Source organism: Gymnodraco acuticeps, unplaced genomic scaffold, assembly GCF_902827175.1.
Source record: "Gymnodraco acuticeps unplaced genomic scaffold, fGymAcu1.1, whole genome shotgun sequence".
In the NCBI taxonomy this organism is placed as follows: domain Eukaryota; kingdom Metazoa; phylum Chordata; class Actinopteri; order Perciformes; family Bathydraconidae; genus Gymnodraco; species Gymnodraco acuticeps.
The window spans coordinates 110543-135000 of record NW_022992002.1 but is presented as its reverse complement, the minus strand read 5'-3'; the positions used below and the strand labels follow the sequence as shown (position 1 = coordinate 135000).

Below are 24458 nucleotides of genomic sequence, written 5' to 3'. Positions count from 1 at the left end.
CCATGTTTTATTTTGTGTTGTCATAAGTTAGTCTCTCTGCGTTTCTGCGCTGGGCTAATGTTAATGCTAATAATGCAATGCGAGGATAATAAAATGGCGGCTTCACAAAAGGTTTTGGGAGTTTGACGGGGCGTGGTTTGCATTCCGCCCAGCCAATCAGACACAGGAACCTTTTTCTCCCACGAAAGTCCCTCTCTCTAGCAGGGACTGCAAAGGGGGCAAAAAAGGTTCTCTATAACTAATTTAGTTTGGTGTGTGAACGCAACTAAATCGTAGTTCTCAGGAACCTTTGTGGGAAAAGTACTTGGTGTGAACGCGCCTATACAGAGCATCAACTAGTTCCTGGACAGTGTCCTTCACATGCTGATATCCAGGAGTGGGAGTTACACAGTCACAAGATGGAGGAATACCGGTTCTTCTAGGTAATCATACATCCTGTCATGAACAAAATACTGGCTTTTTTCTGAAAATCTGAAAATTCTGTCTTTTTCTCAAAATCACAAAATTATGTATTTTGCTCAAAATTCGGACTCTTGCTATTTTTTTTTACTTTTGCTCAAAATTCTCACTTTTTCTCAAATTCTCACTTTTTCTGAAAAATCCTCACTTTTTCTCAAATTCTCACTTTTTCTCAAAATCTCAAAATGTTAATAATCCCTGGTCCCCGGCTTGAGCTTCAGCCTCAGGATCCATGTATCTGTGATCCTCTCCAGAATGGAAGGAGTCATCACATACAGAGCATCAAGTAGTTCCTGAACAGTGTCCTTCACATGCTGATATCCAAGAGAGGGAGTTACACAGTCACAAGATGGAGGAGTAGAAAGCAGTATTCAATGTTTACTTCAGATTAGCTCCACGTCAGAAATGAGCATGCTTGATGTCTCTCTCCATAGAGGCTGAATCATCATGTTAATCACATAGCTATCATCTGCCTCAAACAGTCCTGATGCTCTTCTAGGTAATCACACATCCTGTCATGTTCACAGCTGCAGTTGGGATACCTTTGTTATCATGTTACTCTCATGTTGGAAGAGGACATTCAGTGTTTTCACAACAGTTTATTTGGAGCTTCGGCAGGCGAATTCACAAGACGTGCTGATCCACGAGGTGACACAGCGGTTGCCAAACCAGTTCTGAAGATCTCTACCTCAGACCCATGTATTTAGCTAGTTCTGGGAGAATAATCTAAATTGTGCATAACAAGATAAAGCACTATAACCTCAGCAGGGAGACAGAACACTGAGAGCAGCCCAAGGTTGAAGGCATGTGCTCATTGAGGGCAAACTGATAAGCCGGGTCAAAGTGATGGGCCTATGATAAATATTTCCCCAACATTTATGTCCAAAACCTTACCAGATCTCCGCAGCAGCTCTGCTTCTTGCTCCAGACTCATCACGTCTCCATCGAGTCCGTCGGAGAAGATCACCAGCACCTGATGGAGGAGGTTAGTGTTTAAGTCCTCAACAAGAAAAACGATCTCATCTCCTTAATACGATCATAATAAAGTCAAGATGTCACAAATGAAGCGAAGAAGTCGAAAATAGGCTCTGGTTTTGGACATAGGATAAAAAGACTCTTTAAAGTAGAGACACTACATACTGATATACACCTGAATATCAGCAGGAGAGGACTCTTTAAAGTAGAGACACTACATACTGATATACACCTGAACATCAGCAGGAGAGGACTCTTTAAAGTAGAGACACTACATACTGATATACACCTGAACATCAGCAGGAGAGGACTCTTTAAAGTAGAGACACTACATACTGATATACACCTGAACATCAGCAGGAGAGGACTCTTTAAAGTAGAGACACTACATACTGATATACACCTGAACATCAGCAGGAGAGGACTCTTTAAAGTAGAGACACTACATACTGATATACACCTGAATATCAGCAGGAGAGGACTCTTTAAAGTAGAGACACTACATACTGATATACACCTGAACATCAGCAGGAGAGGACTCTTTAAAGTAGAGACACTACATACTGATATACACCTGAACATCAGCAGGAGAGGACTCTTTAAAGTAGAGACACTACATACTGATATACACCTGAACATCAGCAGGAGAGGACTCTTTAAAGTAGAGACACTACATACTGATATACACCTGAATATCAGCAGGAGAGGACTCTTTAAAGTAGAGACACTACATACTGATATACACCTGAACATCAGCAGGAGAGGACTCTTTAAAGTAGAGACACTAAATACTGATATACACCTGACAGAGATGCTGTTCTGTGGATGTAACGTTGTACTTTGTCTCAGACTCACCTTCACGCCGGCACTGGACTGGGTGTTGAACTTCTGTCCGAAGGATTTCAACATGGCGGTGTTGAAGTAAGTAGGCTCTGCCAGATTCAGGGTCATGACTTTCCTCACCACCTCCTCGCTGTAGCCGTCAAAGTTGAAGTCGTAACGAGTAACTCCGTCTTCAGCCACCACTCGATACGCGATGTTGGTTTTGACGGGCGCAGTACCGGTGCAGCACAGACCCTCAATCGAGGACACGTAACGGGTGATTTCCGGCAGGAAGCTCTGGAGCTTGGTGTGACCGCTGACCAGAATCCCACCAGCCGTTCTCCGAGTAATATCGAATCCCATGGCGATATCAATGCTGCAGTCTGTAGGAAAGGGAAATATGTCTTTACCTTTGGCAGTCATAAACACAGAGGCACAAAAAGCTTTAATATAGAGCAGCAGGAATTAGTCCTAAACCCCTGTAATGAGTCAGTATTTCATCACTTCCTGTCCCCTGGTCTGGAGGTGTTTTTGGTTGTTTTCTGAAATAAGGTCAGTGGTTAACTTTAATGTTTTGTTGTACAACATAAAATATGTCAGTAAATACCCGACTGGTGGATTAAAAAAACTGAGGTTGCTAACAAATGTCTAAATGAGACATAGTTCCTTTATAGCCCAACATTAGCCGCCTTTAGCTTAGCGGTCGTGACCTGAAGTCACGTGACCGTGCTGTAGTTCCTTTATAGCCTAACGTTAGCTTTTTACTTAAAAAAATGGGGAACCAAAATATGTATGTAATGTATATATATATATATATATGACATATATGTATTGATTCTTTGCTGACACTCTATACAAGTTTTTATGTCACTTACTGTACCGCTCACTGACTACGAGGACGACATGTTTGTAAGCATTAAAAGATCTCGACATCTTTCTCGACAGCGACTGATTTTAATCTGTGACGCCACATGTTTCTACTCACCACCACGATCACTGTGGTCTGATGTGGATTTGCAGATTGTTTCGACCACCTTTTGCTTGATCTTATCCAAGCTGCCGAAGTTGTTCACGGTGAACAGCCTCTCCGGTGTTCCTGTGATCTGCAGGAGCTCCAGATCGTGGACGTTTCCAATGCCGATGGCGAACACCTCGATGCCCAGAGCCCGGAGACGATCGGCGGCATCCTCAACGTCGTCCTGAGATTCCCCGTCTGTGATCAGCACCAGATTCTGGGAGATCCCGTCAGATCTTCGGCTGCCACGTGACGCCTCGAAATAACCCCTGATGGAGTCCAGGGCCAGTCCGATATTAGTGCCTCCACCCCTCTGCGTCATGCTCAAGATGTGCTTGTTCATCACTTCCTGGCTGTAGAACTTGTTGAGGTCAAATTCGTCCTGGAACTCGCTGCTGAACTGGGCGAGCCCGACACGCACTCGATTCTCACTCACTTTGAAGCTGTTCACTAGATCTGTGGTGAACTTCTTCATGATGGTGTAGTCCTCATGGTTGATGCTGCCGGACTGATCGAGCAGGAAGACCAGGTCGGCCTGCTTTTTCTCACAAACTGCAAAATAAAAGAGAGGTTTCTACATAGCTAGTAAAAAATCAAGACATACTGTTCAAAAGCACACTTCAAGTTCTTATGAAAACATTATTGGCAGCTTACAACAGTTGTTCTCAACCTTTTCGAGCAGATATACTTTGGAACATTTCAGGTTTACTTGTGATAGATAGGTAAATAGATGGATAGATAGACAGATGGATAGATACAGACAGATAGATAGATGTATAGATAGACAGACAGACAGACAGACAGACAGATAGATAGATAGATAGATAGATAGACAGACAGACAGAGAGATAGATAGATCGATAGATAGATAGTTAGATAGAAATATGGATAGATAGACAGACAGATAGATAGATAGATAGATAGATAGATAGATAGATAGATAGATAGATAGATAGATAGATAGATAGATAGATAGATAGATAGATAGCTAGATAGATAGATAGCTAGCTAGATAAATAGATAGATAGATAGATAGATAGATAGAAATATGGATAGATAGACAGACAGATAGATAGATAGATAGATAGATAGATAGATAGATAGATAGATAGATAGATAGATAGATAGATAGATAGATAGATAGATAGATAGCTAGATAGATAGATAGCTAGCTAGATAAATAGATAGATAGATAGATAGATAGATAGATAGATAGATAGATAGATAGATAGATAGATAGATAGATAGATAGATAGATAGATAGATAGATAGATAGATAGATAGATAGATAGATAGATAGATAGATAGATAGATAGATAGATAGATAGATAGATAGATAGATAGATAGATTATGGACGGGAGTTAAGGTACTTAGTTACTTTCTATAACCGCACATGCCTATTACCTTGATTGGTGAAGTTGCAGAGGACTTGAGTAATGTTCTTGTACAGAGTCTCCAGGGCCTTAAAGTTATCCACGTAGAAAACTTTGGAGGAGTCGTGCCCGGCCATGATCTCCAGCTGTGTCTTGTTGGCTCCTTCAACTCCGATACTGAAGACGCTGATCTCGTGTTCCCGCAGAGACACGGACGGCGCTACCAGACTGTGGCGATTTGTGGCATCCGCGTCCGTGATCACCATGAGGATCTGAGGCACGTTGAGGTCCGCCCGGCCGCCATTGTCTTTGTTGAAGAACGGTAAAGAGTACTCCAAAGCCTTGCCGGTGTAGGTGTCTCCGTACGGGGACTTCAGCTCTTGAATTGCTCTGAGGACCTCTCGTTTGGAGCTATACTGTTTCAGAGTGAAGACAGAGCTGGGGTTGGTGGAGTAGAGGATGACTCCGAAGCGCGTGAGGTCCTTGCCGACGGTGGTTTCGTTCACCATGGACGACATGAACTTCTGCATGCTTCTGAACTTCTCCAGGGTTATGCTCGTGGAGCCGTCCACCAGGAAAATAATGTCAGCTTGTTCTGTCTTCTTACAATCTGTCAGAAAATGTAAACACAAATGGGGTCAGAAGGCATGTTAAAAGGAACTTTAAATAACTACTTATCTTATAATCATCATATGAAATATGTGCATAGTTTCTTTTGTGTCATTTGGATGTTTTACCTGTGTCTGCGCTACATAGTGCCAAGGCCAACTCGGTCTCCAAGTCCTTCAGGGCATCAAAATCCCTCTCAGTGTACGTCCTTTTTGCTGAGCCGCTGATCTCTCGCAGCTGGTTGGTGTTGGCGTCCACCACTCCGATGGCGTAGATCTCCACTCCCTTGTTCCTCAGAGCCACGGCGGGTTCTTTGACCTCGTCTTGTGCCTTGCCGTCTGTAATCACTATCAGCGTCTGCCTCATGTCAGGACGCCCTCCTCTCAGTCCATCAAAGTACTGCGACACATCCGTGATGGCTTCCCCTGTGAGCGTGCCTCCGCCAATCTGCTGCATCGCTGTGATGGCGTTCAGCATTTGTTCCTTGCTGTAGTATTGGTTGAGGGGGAACGCTAGTCGTTGGATGGTGCTGAACTGCATGACGCCGACATGCACGTTGTCCTGCGCGACGGCGGACTTGGTGATGACAGATTTCATGAAGTCTTTCATTTTCTCGTAGTCTTGTGGGTCAATGCTTCCAGAGCTGTCAATCAGGAAGAGGAGGTCGCCCGGTTTATCATTGCAAGCTGTGGACAAAGAAGCACAGTTAGTGTTGTGGTCCACCTTTCAATGCTTTACTTGTTGTAAAATGTTTGCATTGCCCATCCACGGAGTATAGCCATCTTTTTTACATTTGAGTGTCACATTTCCCCATGCAAATTCTTCTCCAACTCGCATCGAACTAAATATTTGATAGGTTGTAAGATATGGGTTAAAGTTTGTTCGTAGAGGTCGTCTTTCAACTCAACTCCATTTTTGCAAGTTGCAAAGTCAACAATTAACAGTGTATGAAAAAACATGCACAAGAAAACTAAAATGCCTTTTTAAACCCTCGTCCAGTTTTTCTTACCCTCTGAAGAACAGATGTCTGTGATGATGTCGTCCTTGATCGGCGTCAGAGCGTCAAAATTATTGACAAAGAAAGTCCTCTTGGGGTCGCCGGCGATCTCTTGCAGCTGGACTGGATCTGCACTTTTCACCCCGATGGCGTATACAGTGACTCCCTGCGCCCTCACCTGTGCTGCAGGAACCTTCACCTCATCAGCGGACTTTCCATCAGTGATCACCACCAGGTACTCTGGGACTTCGTGACCACGCGTGACCAGCGCTCGATTATAGTGTGGGACCATGGAAGTCAGTGCTCTTCCTGTTTCTGTCCCGCCTCCTATTTGTCTAATTGCCTCTACGGCATTCTCCAAACTCTTCACATCTGAGTGTGTTGTCAGATCAAACTCTAAATCTGGGGAATCTGCGTATTTCACAACCCCTATGCGGACATGTTGTGGCCCAATGGTGAAGGTATTTAGAAACTCAATCATGAACTTCTTCATGTCCTTGAAGTCATTGGGGTAAATGCTTCCTGAGTGATCGATGAGGAAGAAGATGTCAGCTTCTTCCTTTTGCACGCAGCCTGGAAAAGGAAAAGCAAAAATGTTGTTAGGTATAGGACAAAGCTAATTATGGTTTGGCCTATTGAAAGACCTTGCACACTTCTTGCTGTTTTGAGTTTGTATATTCATGGTGGGTTGAACTTATTAAAGCTAAACATGATGTGATGTAATGTGTTTAAATCAGTGGTTCGCACCTTCTTTGATGGCATTTCCTCTTGAACTGACAGATATTGCTGACCGGAGGATGTTTTGGCACAGACTTTTCTGCAGGCTCTGCTCCAGAGATTTCAGCTTGGCAAAACTGTCCACGATGAACTTGTGCTTATTCTCAGGATAAGACGCCATCTCCACCAGCTGGGCATGGTTGGCATCTTTGATTCCTACTGCGTAAACAGTGACACCGGCCCGACGAAGATCAGCCGCCGGCGTGCTTACGTTGTCCTGCGATTCCCCGTCTGTGATCACCACCGCCACCTGCTGGACACCAGAATCCTTCCTGCTTCCTTTTTGCTTGATGAAGACCTTCTCCAGGGCGAACTTCAGGGCCTCTCCAGTGTTCGTGCCGCCTCCATGATAAGGCAGGATCTTGATGTACTTCAGCAATTCGTCCTTGTTGTTGAAGGTGTTGAGGTATACCTGTGCGGTGGCTACTTTGTTGTACATCACGATGCCGACTCGCACTCTGGATGGACTGACTTCCAGGCCGTTCACAATCGAGTGCAGGAAACTGCGCATGAGCTGGAAGTTGGGGGTTCCTATACTTCCAGACCCATCAACGATGAACACAATGTCGGCCAGTTTGGCTGCTTTGCAATCTGTGGAAAGGGCGTGCATTATCATAGTATAATTATCGCCAAATAAGTTATGAGTTGCACAAACATTAACATACATTTCAAGTTAAAGTAAAATAATACTTAAAGGGGACCTATCATGCAAAATGCACTTTGTGATGTCTTTTATACATACATATTCTCACGCAGCATCAGAAAATAAAACCCTCTCTCTTTTCCTCCGTACCCAAATCTTTTAAAAACAGGTGTACAACGAGCGGATACAGATTTCCATCCGAACTGACGTGTCCATCCGAACTGACGTCGGCGTACCCACAGAAAGTTGCTATCAGGAACAATGCCTGACGTGTTTTGGACGTTTTGTTTACATTAGCAAGCCTCGCTAACACTCAGAGCTAACCTGTACTGGAGAGAGCATGTGTTTAAAAAGCAGGAAATAAAAAAGAACTCATCTTGTGATAAACCTGCAAGAGAAAAAGCATTTGAGCTCCATACTGTTTCAGAAATAATCCTTGACGTGGTTTAAACAGGATGGCGTTTTATCACAGCAGAATTTAACTTTATCTCCGGTAGAATTCTGATCAGGCATTAGCTTTTTCAAGCTAAGGACCCAAGATCTGCGTTTCTCTAACAGGGCTTCAAAACAGGGGTTTGAGCAGTATGAGGGATGGCTACAATCTGTTTGGTATTTTGAAAAACAAACTTCACAGACATGTTTTTTATAGGTATGGCCCTACAATATATGTTTCAAATATAGCATGATAGGTCCACTTTAAGATTCAGATAAAATGCACATATTTTTAGCTAACAAAGTGTTGTTGGCTGTTCCCACCTGTCGCCCAGTATGCATAATTTATTAATTTAAAATATGAATTAGCTAATGCATAATCTCTCTTCTGGTAATGCATCACTGGAAATGATTGAGCTACATACAAATCTAACAAGGTCTTTAAACTGGTTTACCCAATGGTGACATACGGAAAGGGGTGACTGTTTAAAAAACACTTGTGATCGCATTTTCAAATGGTTAGCTAAACAGGTTATTTATCAGTAATAGTGATCGTATAATTGAAAAAGACTTGTTCACCTCCAGTAAGAGTAGTCTCCGCTTCCTCTCTTTCAAAAGCAGCCCTCATTATGGGTACAATGTTGGTGAAGGACTGGTATATGTACGGTGGAGTGGCAACGATTCTCATTTCCTGCATTGATGCACCAAGGCTCAACCCAAACACGGTTATTCCAGAAGATTTGATCAGGCGGGACTCCCTATACACGGGATCATTAGAGTCTTTCCCACTTATAACCACCAGGAACTGTCGGTAGCCTTGTTCCGCACGGCTTCCCGCATCACTCGTGAAGAGGTTGGTGCTGGCGTACATCAGCGCTTTGCCCAGATTACGAGGCTCGTTGGGTTGCAGTTTACGCTGGCGGAAACGCTTCACATCATTGAGCGTCTCGATTTTGGTTTGGTGGGCATTAAGAAGATGTTCCACCTTGACATCTTGACCGTACTGAGCCCAGCCCAGGCGGTAGGCGGACGCTCCGATGTTAAGCTGATTGGCGAGTCGGGTAAGGATGCTCCTGATCTGCTGAAACTCTGCTGCAGTCACGCCACTGTCCACCAGGAAGAAGATGTCTGCAAACCTTTCTGCCAAGGCTGAGAGAAAACACAGGAACAAGTACAGTAAGAAGATCTGCTGTTATTGTAGACCACTCTGGATCTAAAAAAAACAAAGCAAAAATAAGAAACTGTCTGTTGTGATAAAGTAAGAAAAATGACAATCTTGTCCATGAATCACAATATTCTGATTTATATTTCTTAGTAGAGAAGCTCCAATTCCATTTAAACATTAGGCCTCTTTGGTGCAAATATTTCCCTGTTTCATGTCTCTTGGGGTTTCTGTCCACAAAGGCAAAATGCCCCGAGGCAAATTGTTTTATAAAAAAAGCATACCCTAATTCATCGTCTAATTTTCCATCTTTCTCAAAACAATCATCATGTTGTATTAAAGACGACGGTAAAGATCATCATGAGACCCTGAGCTCATTAGGAGCGTTTACTGATAATAATAAATCACGTAGGAATTCAGGTCATTTTATCGACTTCCTCTGATTTTGTCGTCTAATATACTCCTTTGCCTTACCTTGCTTCTGATCCTCCACTGAGATGCACACAGTTTTCAGCAGATGGTCTTTCAGCGACTGCAGAACCGCGTAGTTACTGATGTAGGACCGGAAGCGCTCTGTAGGCCGGTTGGCGATGGACTCGAGCTCCTGCAGGTTGGCTGCTCCCACCCCGATGCCAAACACGATGACTCCCTGCTGCCTCAGGCGCTGGGCGGGTGCGATCACATCGTCCGTGGAGTCTCCATCCGTGATAACCACAGCGATCTGAGGCACTCTTTGGCCGGCTCTGCTCCCTGCTTCCTCCGTGAAATACTGCGTCCGGAGGAAGTCGATGGCCTTGCCTGTTTCTGTGCCTCCTGTTCGGTATTGAAATGTGTCCACCGCCTCCAGCAGGGATGTCTTGTCCATGTGATCCTTCAGCAGGAACTCCTGGTAGGTTTCATCGCTGTACTGAGCCAGGCCGATACGAACCTTGTCGGGCCCGATGTCGAGTCCTGTGACGACACTTCGGAGAAACTTTCGCACCTCCTGGAAGTTATTGATGCCGATGCTGGAGGATCCGTCCACCAGAAAGACCATGTCCGCCATGCTGGCTTTGGCACATTCTGGACAGGAGGGAGAAACAAGTCAGTGTTTGGAGCAACAATCATTTCAAACTAAATGTCTTTGGATATGGTTCTGAAGATCATTTTTGTAGGATAAGATGTCTTGTGTGACTTTCTGTCCTTTTCCTTATAACACCAGGGGAAATGTTGGAAATAAGTGAACATGATTTACGAGTTATCCCCTGGATTTCTTTCTTTTGTCTTCTATATCCAAAAGTCAGTCAGACATTCAGTCAATTAATCAATCAATCAATGAGTCAATCAATCAAAGCATTCTTGGTTAAGGTGATTTTTCTTGACATTTGAGTGATTTTGGTTTAAATTTCTGAAGAAACAAAAATACTTTGGGCAACCAACAGTCATAATACTTGGCTCTACCATTGATAATACATTACGTAACCACGACAAGCTGTGCGGCTTGACACATTTTACCTTGAGTCAACTGCAGGAGTTGTCGTTTGACTTCCTCTACAGTAGTGCAAAGCGTCTGGACGATGCTCTGAGAAATTCCCTGCAGCGCTGCAAAGTTAGACACGCTGTAGACGTGCTGACTGTGCGGCTCGTTGGCTATCTCCTTCAGCTGCTCTTCGTCTGCATCTTTGATACCAATGGCGTACAAAACAATCCCCTTTCTCTTCAGATCCTGAGCGTAGGACTCTACGTTGTCTTGAGACTTTCCGTCAGTAATCACCACAGCGATCTGCGGCACGTTCTGGCCTCGGCTTCCCGCCGCCTCCACAAAGTGCTCAGTCAGCATGTAGTCCAGGCCGAGCCCAGTCTGGGTGCCGCCCCCCATGTAAGGCAATACGTTGATGTACTGCAGGATGTCCTTCTTCTCCTGGTAGGTGTTGAGCTTGAACTCAGTGCGGGGAGTGGTGCTGTACTGGACCAACCCGATGCGCACGTGTTCAGGATCGACGTCGAAGCTGTTCACCAGCGTGTACAGAAACTGACGGATCTGCTTGAAGTTTTCGTTGCCGATGCTCCACGACCCGTCCACCATGAAGACGATGTCGGCCACGGCCTCTTGAGTGCAGACTGAGAGGGAGGGTTGTCAAAGTCTTGCAGATAAGAAGTCACAAGGAGCGCTACCCGAGCAGCTCTTGGCTCGTAGAAAGCGTGGCAGCCAGTGAAGTGCTACAGATAACTGAATATACCAGGGGAAATCTTTCGAAAGTGGATACAAGCACTCAAACGGGCACTCTGTTGAGGCGAACCCTCTTTTGAAACAGCTTGTTGGCAACTCAAAAATCCAAGATGGCAGCAATTTTCAAGATGGCCACTACTGATGGTTTGGAAATGTCCTTTTTTACCATAAAATCATTTGTACTTGCCCTATTTGAATCATCTCGGGGTCAAATCTTACATTTTTATAAACCAAATTCAAATGTTAGGAATGACTGAAGCTTCTTTTTATCCATATCCAAGCCATATGTTTAACAATTTAACAATTTAACAATCTGCAAATGGCAAAGTGAGTAGGCTAACAGGCATGGTGGTTTTTGGGGTGTAGGAGTATAGCAGTAGAGGTAATACTGGCGACATCATGGAGTTCAGTGTCGGTTCACACATTTAGCTAAGACTAGTATGAGTGTTAGCGTGGTTAAGCCCTGTCATTGTACATTTGACTTAGAAATAGATCAAATTCAATACCAAAATCACCAAAATTGATCCCGTGGTTAAAATTCTGTGATAAAATACTGTTTCATCGGCTGGAAATGGCAGCCATCTTGGAAAATGGCAGCCCCGGGGGGAAGAACGTGGACATTTTGGTGCTTGTATCCACTTTTGAAAGATTGTTACAGCTATCTGCAGCGCTATGGTGGAAAAGCGATTTATAGGCAGAAGAAACGGCTCGCTTGTGATGGGTGAAAGCATGAATGGGAAAAGGTGAGCAGCTTGTTGTGGACAGTTTCTGCGCGGGAGCAGCGATGTAGTCGGTGAACTCGGGGTGACTCTGGGATGCAAAAGTGTGAGGAGAGTGAAAGAAAGTGATGCGGCTTTCAGCTGGTGCTCATTTCCTGCAGACAGTGATGGTGGTGCAGACAGAAGGTCGCCACTCGCTCTCTAATTCCTTTTTATTCATTTGCCGGGTTGCTTAAAACCTTTCTCTATATTTTCCTTACCCTTCATAATTTAGTTTACTTTTGTGTGACGACACATTATGTAATAACACTGGCCTTTAGCCATACAACGTTACACATGTAAAACACATTTTGAGTATATAAAATGTAATAAAACATGCAGAATTCTATATTTTAATTCAACAAATTGCTGCTGTTATTACGTAATGAAATGAATATGTGCTCCTTATTCTGTATTTGTTTCTTAATGTGTTGTTACACATCTTTGAGAGATTCAAACTAACGGAGTATCTGCAAATAGAGGTCAAATCCCAGGCTTTGTTCTGGGGAAGGGGTCGGGAAATACGGATCCATATGTTTTATGCAGCGAGGCGATGCTGATGAAAGAAGGAGGGTCTCTCTTTGTGAACCAGTTAATGTGTGTGAGCTCAGCAGGAAACACATCGTGGTGCAAGGTTAGTAACAGTGTGTGTACAATCAAAGTCAACACATATCTCCCATTGTGTGTGTGTGTGTGTGTGTGTGTGTGTGTGTGTGTGTGTGTGTGTGTGTGTGTGTGTGTGTGTGTGTGTGTGTGTGTGTGTGTGTGTGTGTGTGTGTGTGTGTGTGTGTGTGTGTAATGGAGGGGGGTACTAATGTGATTTTAGGGGTGCCAAATATGAAACTGCTACAAACCCCAACAACACAGTATGGTCCTCCAAAAGACTAACATTAGATATTTAAAAAATGCAAGAATAGTTATTAAGGTTTACGTATGTTTTTCATATCGTTGCGTAATAATAATTTCTCTTTCACTTTTTTTAGAATCAAGGCTTCTGTTTGCATCTGCCTTTTACTAAATCAAATAAGTCATCATTTCTTACACTGTTCATTTGTTCTGTGTTATTCTATTTGATTTTATTTGTATTCTTGGCCCGTTTGTGTTTTTGTAGCTGCATCGTTTCTGAAGCTACAGTGTGTTTCTGGCCGCTGTAATGTGTGCACCTCCGTACACACCCCTCACTCTCTACAGGTGCAATCAACACCCTGTAGAGAGTGAGGGGTGTGCACCTCCGTACACACCCCTCACTCTCTACAGGTGCAATCAACACCCTGTAGAGAGTGAGGGGTGTGCACCTCCGTACACACCCCTCACTCTCTACAGGTGCAATCAACACCCTGTAGAGAGTGAGGGGTGTGCACCTCCGTACACACCCCTCACTCTCTACAGGTGCAATCAACACCCTGTAGAGAGTGAGGGGTGTGCACCTCCGTACACACCCCTCACTCTCTACAGGTGCAATCAACACCCTGTAGAGAGTGAGGGGTGTGCACCTCCGTACACACCCCTCACTCTCTACAGGTGCAATCAACACCCTGTAGAGAGTGAGGGGTGTGCACCTCCGTACACACCCCTCACTCTCTACAGGTGCAATCAACACCCTGTAGAGAGTGAGGGGTGTGCACCTCCGTTCACACCCCTCACTCTCTACAGGTGCAATCAACACCCTGTAGAGAGTGAGGGGTGTGCACCTCCGTACACACCCCTCACTCTCTACAGGTGCAATCAACACCCTGTGAGTTGCTGTTCATTTACAGATTGACTCTAATGTCTTCCAATTAGGACCCCAAGTCAGATTTAATGTGGTGGTGCAGCGGGGAAACGCAATCTGCAGAACATAACAAATTGACTCGTTGCCAAGGTGCCCACTTTCACCCGGCCTATAGCAGCTGTGCATCATCTCACACTGTTGAAGTAGTTGTTTGCAGATGTTATAATATGTTGATGTAATGTTTGCCATGATCCCGTTGGTATGCAATAAGTTAAGTCACGCCTTTCTAATTGTACGTACCTGTCTTCTCTGCAGCGTTGCCGTAGAAACATGCCACCATGATGAGGCCAAGGAGAAGCTTCCCCCTCGCCGCCATTCTGCAACGCCTCTCTGGTTTCTTTCTTCCTGCAACACAAAGACAGCCATAAAATGTAGAGCGTCTGTTTCACATCAGTCACAGCGGGGGGGGGGGGGGGGCATAATACAGTTTAAAGACATGAAACACGCCCACCATGACTCTACAACACTTTTGGGTTTTCCGAAGAATGAGACCAGCTCGAGGCGGTTTGTGTGGACAACAAACAACATGCTCCTTTTGGGGAATGCTGCATTAAAAGAGGAATTTACCGAAGCCTTAGTGTGTGAGCCAGAGGATGTGGTGGCGAGAGACGGATGGACTTCATTTACTTGAGTAAAACTTGTCATATTCCAATGTAAGAAGTACTGAGAAATCTGCTTTTTCTCTTAACGTTTTAATTCAAACATCAAATTGAGTAAGTCAACATTTAGTCATGAGGTTTTCAAAAACCTCAACTAAGAAGCGTTCGATGAGTTAAATCTGCTTCAATTACAACACATATGTTCAGATATCACTCAAATGTTCAATGAAGGTTCAGATGTTCATTCTTGATTTAATAAATAACCTAGTGGAGCTTAGTATCTCAAAGGGCCATACGGGTTTTAAAAACCTTTATTTTATGGGCTCTATTGAGCATTCAGGCATGTCCCCTCTCCTGTCGTGTTCTATAGGTTTTAGTGCATGTAAATGGTCTGCAGACGCTAAAATCCCTGTGTTCTCTCCAGAGGGAGTTTCTCTCCTGCAATGACAGCCCTGTGGTGAAGAGCAGTCAATATGCATCACTATTCAACCCACTCCTCCTTTACAGTGATTTCGACAGTCATAATCTGCCAAACATTAACATTTGAGGAGTGAAGAGGGCGAAGAGTGGGCGTCTCCTGCAGAGTCAGAGCGATGATCGATCATTCTGTCTCTGCACTCATCAGAACGTCGCTGCAGCTCTGGCATTCATCTCAATAAATCATCAACCTATCGTCACTATCACAGGACAGACATCTGAGCACGACGCAGGGACACCGTAACACCGTAACACGCAATGTCCACTCATCGTCGATGATTTCCTCCATCGGTGGTTTCGTCCTCGCTCTGGTTTTTTGTTTTTGTTGTTTTTTTCTCATCAGCTCTGGAGGACTGTTCACTGTGTGTGTGTGTGTGTGTGTGTGTGTGGTGTGTGTGTGTGGTGTGTGTGTGTGTGTGTGTGTGTGTGTGTGGTGTGGTGTGTGTGTGTGTGTGTGTGTGTGTGTGTGTGTGTGTGTGTATGTGTGTATGTGTGTGTGTTTGTGTGTGTGTGTGTGTATGTGTGTGTTGGTGTGTGTGTGTGTATGTATGTATTTGTGTGTGTGTGTGTGTGTGTATGTCTGTATGTATTTGTGTATGTGTATATATGTATGTATGTATTTGTGTATGTGTGTGTATGTATGTATTTGTGTGTGTGTGTGTGTGTATGTATGTATGTGTGTGTGTGTGTGTGTGTGTATGTATGTATGTGTGTGTGTGTATGTGTGTTTGTGTGTGTTGTGTGTGTGTGTATGTGTGTTTGTGTGTGTGTGTGTGTGTATGTGTGTGTTGGTGTGTGTGTGTGTATGTATGTATTTGTGTGTGTGTGGGTGTATGTATGTATTTTTGTGTGTGTATGTATGTATTTGTGTACGTGTATATATGTATGTATGTATTTGTGTGTGTGTGTGTGTATGTATGTATGTATTTGTGTGTGTGTGTGTGTGTGTATGTGTGTGTGTGTGTGTGTGTGTGGTGTGTGTGTGTGTGTGTGGTGTGTGTATGTGTGTGCTTGTGTGTGGTTGTCCACCATGTGTTGCTGTGGTAACCTGTGTGTTTCCTTGTAACGGCTCTCTCTCGGCTGCCCTGCTCGGTGCAGCAGGACACCGCTCCTCTGAGGGTTTGATTGTTGGTTGTAACCACTGTGACGACCCCTGCCTTGTTATCTCTGTTGTGTGTATGTTCCTTTAAGGTGTTCCCTTTGGTCTATCAGCTGGGATTGAGGACACCTGGCGGCCGGTACCAGAGGGTTAAAGGGCCATGACAGCTGGGGACTCGTCCGGGATATAGGTGAGATTTGTGTTGGGAGTTGGTGCGCGTGTATAAAGTTTGTTGGGAGCGCGTTTGCAGTGCGGCCGGTTTCTTTGTTTCGGCTCGTTGTGTCAAGGACATTAGATTTCAGATTGTTGTTTGGGGACTGATTTGATTACTTTGTGAGGCTTTGATTTGTTTGGTATTTATATTCGAGTGGTTGCTTCTAGTTGTTCTTAGCCGTGGTCAGCTGTTTGTTCTTGTGTGGGTTGGTTGGTGCGTTGCATGTGGAGCAGTGCGGAACGGTGCGGAGTTTCCCCTGGCAGGTTAAGCGGCGGTTCCCTTGGGATCGTTGAGCGGGGTGTGTAGTGTTGCGGAGAAAGTGGTTGAAGCCTTGGCTTGGGAGCATGGCCGTGGTCTCAGTAGTGTTGCTAGCTTGCTAGTCGCTTTGCTGGATTAGCGGTCTCCAGTGCATACATACCCACCACAAGTAACTGCATGAAGACTAGGGAGGAGATTAGTCAGTGGGATGGTGAGTTAGTGGGGAAACTCCAATCAAGAAATTAGTGTTCCACTTTGGACGCATAATAAACGTGGTGGTATCTGTCCGGTTGGTTTTTGTTTTTGTTCTCTTCTTTCGGTTTAAAGGTCCGGTGTTGTGTTCCGGTGAGGGGTCGGTGTAAATTAAGATGGCTGACGTAGAGGCATTTATTGAAGCTCCGTCTCAGGAGTCTCTTGCCACTTTCTCAAGAGAGCAGCTGCTCTTAATTGCTGAGCATTTCTCTGTGTCTATTGTCGGTGATGGAAGGGTGAAAGACAACATAAAAGACTCTATAGTGTCGACATTAAGTGAGACCGGAGTGTTTGCTGCAAAGGAAGAGGGGGTTTTGTTAAAACCTCTTTCAGGCTAGTGCACTGTCCTTTGAGCAGCAGAAGGAGATGTTGTTGTTGCAGCTGGAACATGACAGAGTAAAGTATGCGTTGGAAATGGAAAAGGAAATTGCAGTGGAGCGGATACGACAAGAAACTGAGAAAGCCAAGTTAGAGTTGGAGGGACGTCGTCTGTCTGTTCTTGGCGCGTTGTCCGGTGAGGGGCATGGTGAACAGGTGCCCAGGTCTCATCGTGTTGATGTTAATAACCTGCGCTTGCTGCCTCACTTTAATGAAAGTGATCCCGACACGTTTTTTAAATGTTTTGATCGTGTAGCTAGGGCTAGAGATTGGCCTGATGCGGACTGCGCTCTGATGCTTCAGTGTGTTCTCACAGGGAGAGCGCAGTCAGCATATTCCTCCGTATGTCTTGAGGATAGCTCTATAGTAAAATAAAATCGGCGGTGCTTAGAGCATATGAACTGGTGCCAGAGGCCTATCGACAGCGTTTTAGGTCCTTTGAACAAAAACAAGATCAAACATATGTGGAGATGGCGAGGGATTTGTCTGTTCATTTTAAGCGTTGGTTAACTGCTCTTGACGTCACTACTTTTGACGATTTGTGTGAGCTCATGACTTTGGAACAGTTCAAAAATATTCTTCCAGACAAGATTGCTACTTACATAACAGAACACAGGGTCACTTCTGCGGCTGAAGCTGCTGTGGCAGCTGATGAGTTTGTGTTGCTTCATAAGAGCAGGTTCGGAGGGCGCTCTGGGGCCCTGGCTGTTTTTGAGGGAAGTAGAAAGGTTGGTTCATTTGGGATGGAGCCAAGGAACTTGGGTTTGGTCAAATCTGAGGGGGATAATAATATTTGCCACTACTGTCGCGAAAAAGGCCATTGGAAGGCAGACTGTCCTGCGCTTATAGCAAAATCTGAGGGAGGAAGATATTTTGTTGGGCCTGTTGCGTTGGCTGCTCCTGTGGAAAGCTTAGGTGGATCTGAGGTTTTGGCATCTTATGCTCCATTTATACGAGACGGCTTGGTGTCATTGGTAGGTAGTAATGTCAGAGTTCCAATCAAAATCTTGCGAGACACAGGGACACCCTTCTGAGTAGGGGAATGGGATTAAAAGTTCTTCCTATTCCTGTTCATAGGATGTATATTGACTGTGGTCTTGTTAAGGGGGAGGTGGCTGTTGGTGTACGTCCAGCTTTGCCAATCGAGGGGATACAGTTCATCCTGAGCAACGGTTTGGCAGGTAGCAGAGTCTGGACTGATGTTCCCCCTGTACTTTTACTGACTGGCGGTCCGATTGAGTCAAGGTCTGAGGAGAGCTCTACAGTGTTGGCAGACATCACGTCCTCTTGTGTGATCACTCGTGCTATGGACAAAAACATGTTTAGAAAACAGAAGACAAAGCATTGTCCCTCTAGTCAAAGTGGTCGTGGTGGCGTTGATGGTGGTCGTGGTGGCGGCAGCGTTGATGGTGGTCGTGGCAGCGGAAGCAGGGGTCGAGGAAGAGGCAAGGAAATGTCCTGCTATCGGTGTGGAGACCAAGGACACATGGCTCGTGACTGTGGGCATGCCAACGACCGGAAGTGCTATTCCTGCGGTGGGCTTGGTCACATCCAGAGACGTTGCAGTAGGGTGAAATGTTACAGGTGTGGCGACATTGGCCACGTGGCGGTGCATTGCAGTAAAGCCAGTGAAACTAACTGCTACAACTGAGGAAACATGGGCCGTGACGGTAATGTATTGTCTTCAGCAGCAGTGAATAAACGCTCTTTTTCTATTCACGCCCTCGTTTTCTGTCGCGCGTTTGTTGTGGCTGAGAGCCAAGCCATGACAACCACTGCGTAAATAAATACTTGTTTTGGGAAACTCCTGTGTGGAACTGTTGTCCTTTTGTTACAAGCAGAGCCAGCTTGTAACTGTGTGTGTGTGCATGTATGTTAAATAGAATAAAGTGTCCCCACCACTTTATTCTATTTAATTGTAGTACTTTTTCTTCACAGACAGTCTAAGATGTTCTCCCCCTCAGCTCCTCGGTAAAGAAAACATGTACCACCCCTGCATTAGGAATTAAAATGTGGTATGGGATGACGAAGGCATTGTGGACACCTGGTCGTTTGGAAGCAGTTTGCTGTGTGTGCAGAACCAAAGAACTCATCATGCATCCCTGACTCTCCGTTCAGTGGCTGATCAAAGGAACATCTCTCACGGCCACTGAGTCAAACTGTATCACTCCTGCGTGTCCTGATGCTTTCCCTCCTTATTACTCCCGGCTTCCACAGAATCCAAATTAGTTTAAAACGTCTTCTATCCCACACAGAAGAGCCGAGAGCCATCCTCTCTGCAGCATCTGGCTCTGCTTAGGGCCTAATCGTTCCATTTCCTGTCAGACGGTGCGACCACATCACAGCTCAGAGGAATGGGGACTCTTTAATGTGATGTGACTCCAGCGGAGGAGCTTCCTCTCACGCATCCATTCAGGCTCTTTGTAGCAAACTATATACACCTTTTCACAGGGACGTGCACAGACATATGGGGCTATTGCGCTAAACTGGAAAAAGGGCCTCCCCCCGAAAATAAATATAAGACCAAAACGATTACATTAACTAATTTGAACGTTCATCATCTCATAACAAAATAAGCTAATGCAACTACTTGCATTCGGTGATTTGATTTTTAAAATGAAAACCAGGGGACATTTTTTGTTTTGCGGTCCATCTCATTAAAATATCTAATGTCAGTAACTATTAAAGACACAAAGGGGACAATTCTGTTTTAATGTAGTTTGACCACTGCTGTGCAGACATACTGATCAAATAGGGCTTCTAACTAATTACCTAAAATAAACTCACTAATTAATGAAACCAGTTCAATACGCATTATTCTTATTCTTATCATTCTTTATGAGCGCAGTAACGGTAAGGTCTCTAATTACTTATTTATTTAGTATTCCATAACTTAGCAACAGAGATGGTCAAACTAAAGTAGAGACATGGCAGAAATCCTATAATGAAGTGAACCCCTGTGAGAGGGCGATCAAGAAAAGAGAGAGAGCCCCCAGTCACGTGACTGGAGGCAGATGACAGCGCTGACAAAGTGTGTTTCCCGCAGCGAGACGCTACTATACTAATTGTGGGCTCATCATGTTGATTCGGCCACAACAGAAAACAAAAAGAAACTCTCGCTCTCTCCAGAGGGGCAGGTCAGCCAAAGATGGCAAATGGGCTGTTGCCCGGGCAACATTAGCCCGTGCCTGTGCACGTCCCTGCTTTTCAACCAGGCAGTTCCAGATGAGAGCCGGAGCCCCGCGAAGAACCAGTGTGTGATGTTGTGGGAAAAGTAGAAAGTTGTTTTAAAAGTTAGGGAGAAGAGTAGAGATCTCAAACAGGACTCATTTCAGTGGCAAATGGGATCAAACACAACGCTGAGGATGTGCTGCTGTTGAGTTCAATTGAAAAATAAGAGAATGTTTAACATTTAAAATGTGTGTGAGAAGCCCATCTGTATGCAACTAGAGGCAGGGACAACATCCTTTCAAAATACCAACTAAACTGGATATTCCAGATGCAAATAGTTAAGATGAACGGTATTTATGTCTGAGCTAAACAACACTTCAAAAGGATTCCTCGATTGACTAAATCAACAAATAGGTCCGTGGTTCAAATCTGTTCTCTTAAATCCTGAGCGTTTAGTTTGAGTGAGTGGAAAGCAGACAGAGCTCTGGACAGACTCTGTAATAAGACTGTTTATAAATGAGCTCCAAGCTAATATTTCACATTCCTCCGCTGACATTTCTCATCACGTTAACAGCAAATGAACAGAACACCACGCCTGCAGTCACGCCTCGAGGTTTAGGAGTAATAACTCAAAGACCCTCAGCTGAAGCAGACAGACAGCCCTCCGTCGTGTATCAGGGTTCTTACGCAAAACAGCATCTATTCAAAAGGCCTGGCGCAAAAAGCTCCTTTCCATTATTGACTGTTTCTCCTGAATCCTGATTTAAGCGTTACACCAGTCATGAATGGAGAGTTGTAAGTCTCACAACATCTGCTCTGCTAAAGAGGGATTCTTTTCCAAGATGCACGGGATTATGTTCGAGAGGAGAAACCACTCTCTCTCCTGAATGTGTGAAAGCAGTAAAAGCGACAATAACCAGTCATGTGAAAGCCTTCTTTGATGCGAGGGGTTGAACGAGAGCATGCTTACATCTGTGCATGTATGAGCCAACATGCTTCAGGCCTGTGTTTAAGGTCCCTGGCAGAGGCCCCGGAGAGAGAGGAAGGGGGTTGATTGTAATGTGAAGCATGTGAGAGGAGGGTCTCTGCAGCGTTTACCCTTCTAATGTATTTACACAGACCTCCGCCTCAGTTTACTTAGACGCAGTCTGAGCCGCTCTCTCCGGGTCAGCTGGGAAGAGGAAGCGTTTGAAGGGTTGAAGAAAGAGCTCTGAAATCATTTCTCTGAGGGTCGGCTGGGGGACAGAGCATGCTCAGCGCACTCAATGGACAGAAGTCATCCTGATATTCCAACAGTATAACACAAAGTACTGCACATAAATAATGTTTGACCTTTTACCGGCACACATACATGTAAATGTAATATCTATATATGACCCACATATGTTCCTTTCTTATTTTAAAAGTCTCGTCTCATCTCGTCTCATCTCATCTTGTCTTGTCTTGTCTTGTCTTGCTTTGTCTTGTCTCATCTTGTCTTGTCTTGTCTTATCTTGCTTTGTCTTGTCTCGTCTCATCTCGTCTCATCTCATCTCGTCTCATCTCGTCTCGTCTCATCTCGTCTTGTCTCGTCTCGTCTTGTCTCATCTCATCTCATCTTGTCTCATCTCGTCTCATCTCGTCTCACCTTGTCTCTTCTTGTCTCATCTCGTCTTAATGCACGAGGAGGGCCAGACTGCTTCTGCTTCGTTAAAAAGTCAAAGTGAAACTTAGAAGTAGCAGGTGAGGCTGCAGGTGAGGCTGCAGGTGTGCACAGATGTTCCTACATTCTCCCGGTCAGTTTCCTCCTCTCCTGAACTGGATGGATGACGGATGCAGCGGTGCCGCCACAGAGAGACACTAAGCATGTGAAGCAGGTGGAGGTCAGTGGCTAAGCTAACCGTTAGCTCAAAATAGATCTGGTGGCACTCTCTATTTTTTATATATACTTGTATGTATCCTATCCCATCAATTCTACAATAACAAGTTACTTTATTGGGCTTTCAAACTGTCAGTTATGTAGGAGATCAGGCAGGAGTTTAATCATCAATGAAAATGCTAAGATGTTTTTTCTTTGGCTTTAAAAGCGGTGAACGACCTGAATGATACGGCGTGCAGCTGCTGCGTTACAGCACTTAGTAGCTTTTCAGCAGCTAAACCTGCACAATGAATACATCAATTCTCAAAGAACGTCAACATGTGAAATGCATGCTCACTGTAAGCATCCTCTCCTGAGATATTAGCACATGTTATAGTGAATACAGTATGCAGACGTTTGGTGCAAAATCTTCCCCTTTTTATGCTTTTTATTGCAAAATGATCCAATTCCCAAAGATCGGCCACAAACAGTCTATGAAATCTTGAGGGTCTTCAGAGCGATGGTGGTAAGAGAAGCTATACAGACGGACGAGGGTCTCTAATCCCAAGGGGAGGGTTCGGTTTCTCCCGGTGCCTTTTTCATTTCCTCTCCTGAAGCTCTAATGAATGCCGTCAGGATCCGAAGCTCACATTCTGAAAACGGTCATTTTTCTTTCCCTCTGCCTGCTGTGTTTCTTGGTGCAGACTAAAGGCATTATTCATACTTTTGCCACATGAATAATATCAATCAGAGGGCAAACTGCATTAAACTTGTAAACTTTAAGGGCGCGTTTGTACTGTAATATCATCGGCACAAGATCTTTAGTGAATCAGACCTTAACGTCTCCAAGAGAAAGCAGCTGAAAGCCAATGATACGTAAACCAGAAGTATTGTGTGCCTTGCATGCTGCTGGCTCTCTCGCACACTGCCTTCACATGAGAGGAGATATTCGGTACGTTAAGACTGCAAATGTTCAGCTGGAGATCTTGTCGTAGTCGGTCCAAGTTTGTTCTCTCTCACTAACAGGAAGTTACATATTTCAGGGTTTTCAATAGGATATGAATCAATCGGTGGGTGGAGAAGGATAATTGTTTCCACGCCACTCTTCTGTCCTTCAGCTGTGAGCAGCTTTTCCTCTCCATCTGCTCCGTCAACATGAAGCCTTTGTGGTTTTTTTCATTATCTAAAAAGGTTTTTCCTGCATATGTTGACAGATGAAGACACATTGATCCAAAACTAACTCCAGATGTTGAGAAAATGCTAACAAAACAAATACCTCAGTCCTGGTAATAACACACCAAGAACACAAGGAGACTCACAATGAATAAGTCCAATTACATGTCACTCTTTAAATGAGAACATCGGATTGACTTCAGTCTTCAGAGAAGAGAAGCGTTTCTTGACTATTAGTTATTAGAAACTGCCGGATGCTAACCTGCATATGTTGGGACATTTACACAATTAGCATAAGTTGCGTTAATTAGCATTAATAAGGATTATATCCGATGCAGACAATAGCTGATGAAAATGGCTTGGCCGATTTGGACAGTTTGTTTTGGAGGTTGTTGAGGATGCTGATCAGGATCACAAATGGCAGTTTTAACCATATTGGCCATATGTGCACTCTCTGTGGGCTGACGTTGACTACCATGAGTAGCGTTGTGACCATTGGATAAAGAGAGACCAAAATGAAAAGTATTTCTTCTTCTGCGGACAATTTATTTTTCAAATTGAAAAGCAATCTGTCCAATCCAGATGATCCAGAGACCCCTACATCTTCCACATCGACCCTAAATGCACCAACACCAGCCCACAGAGAGTACAGATCACTTTCTTGTTAAAACTTCAATTTTTTATATTGAAAATGTAAGAAATGGATTCAGCCCCCTCCCGTCCCCCCCATCGACGACGACGACGATCGCGGAACAGAGGGCCTCATCACATAACTTTGCGTGGGGCCTCAAGTTGGCCAGGGACGGCGCTGCCTACTATACATTTCTAACATTAAACTTTGGGAACTCCAACATTTCAGGGTTCCCTACAGGACTCTATGAGCTGCAATGACGCAGATGTTACCAAAGCTAAGATACAAAAATAACCAAATGAAGCTTTCAAAAAACTGCGCCCTCCACTTCCTGGCATCGTTTACCAAAAGCTGCAAACCATCAGG

At 44.5% G+C, this 24458-nt stretch overlaps 1 protein-coding gene across 3 annotated transcripts in view; it reads right to left on the bottom strand.

The window, feature by feature from the left end:
* Positions 1-24458, bottom strand: part of col6a4a (collagen, type VI, alpha 4a) — an 80479-nt gene that overhangs the window by 39352 nt on the left and 16669 nt on the right. For 2 of the 3 annotated variants that reach the window (XM_034201294.1, XM_034201295.1), the window contains exons 3-13: positions 14244-14348; positions 10760-11365; positions 9740-10327; positions 8683-9252; positions 6999-7619; positions 6264-6824; positions 5383-5940; positions 4677-5255; positions 3242-3823; positions 2290-2639; positions 1354-1432 (exon numbers count right to left, since the gene is read on the bottom strand). In XM_034201294.1, the coding sequence (XP_034057185.1) occupies positions 1354-1432; positions 2290-2639; positions 3242-3823; positions 4677-5255; positions 5383-5940; positions 6264-6824; positions 6999-7619; positions 8683-9252; positions 9740-10327; positions 10760-11365; positions 14244-14319 (5170 nt within the window). In that variant the 5' untranslated portion in view covers positions 14320-14348. The remainder of the gene's footprint in view (positions 1-1353; positions 1433-2289; positions 2640-3241; positions 3824-4676; positions 5256-5382; positions 5941-6263; positions 6825-6998; positions 7620-8682; positions 9253-9739; positions 10328-10759; positions 11366-14243; positions 14349-24458) is intronic. The other variant, XM_034201297.1, reaches the window with a different exon arrangement.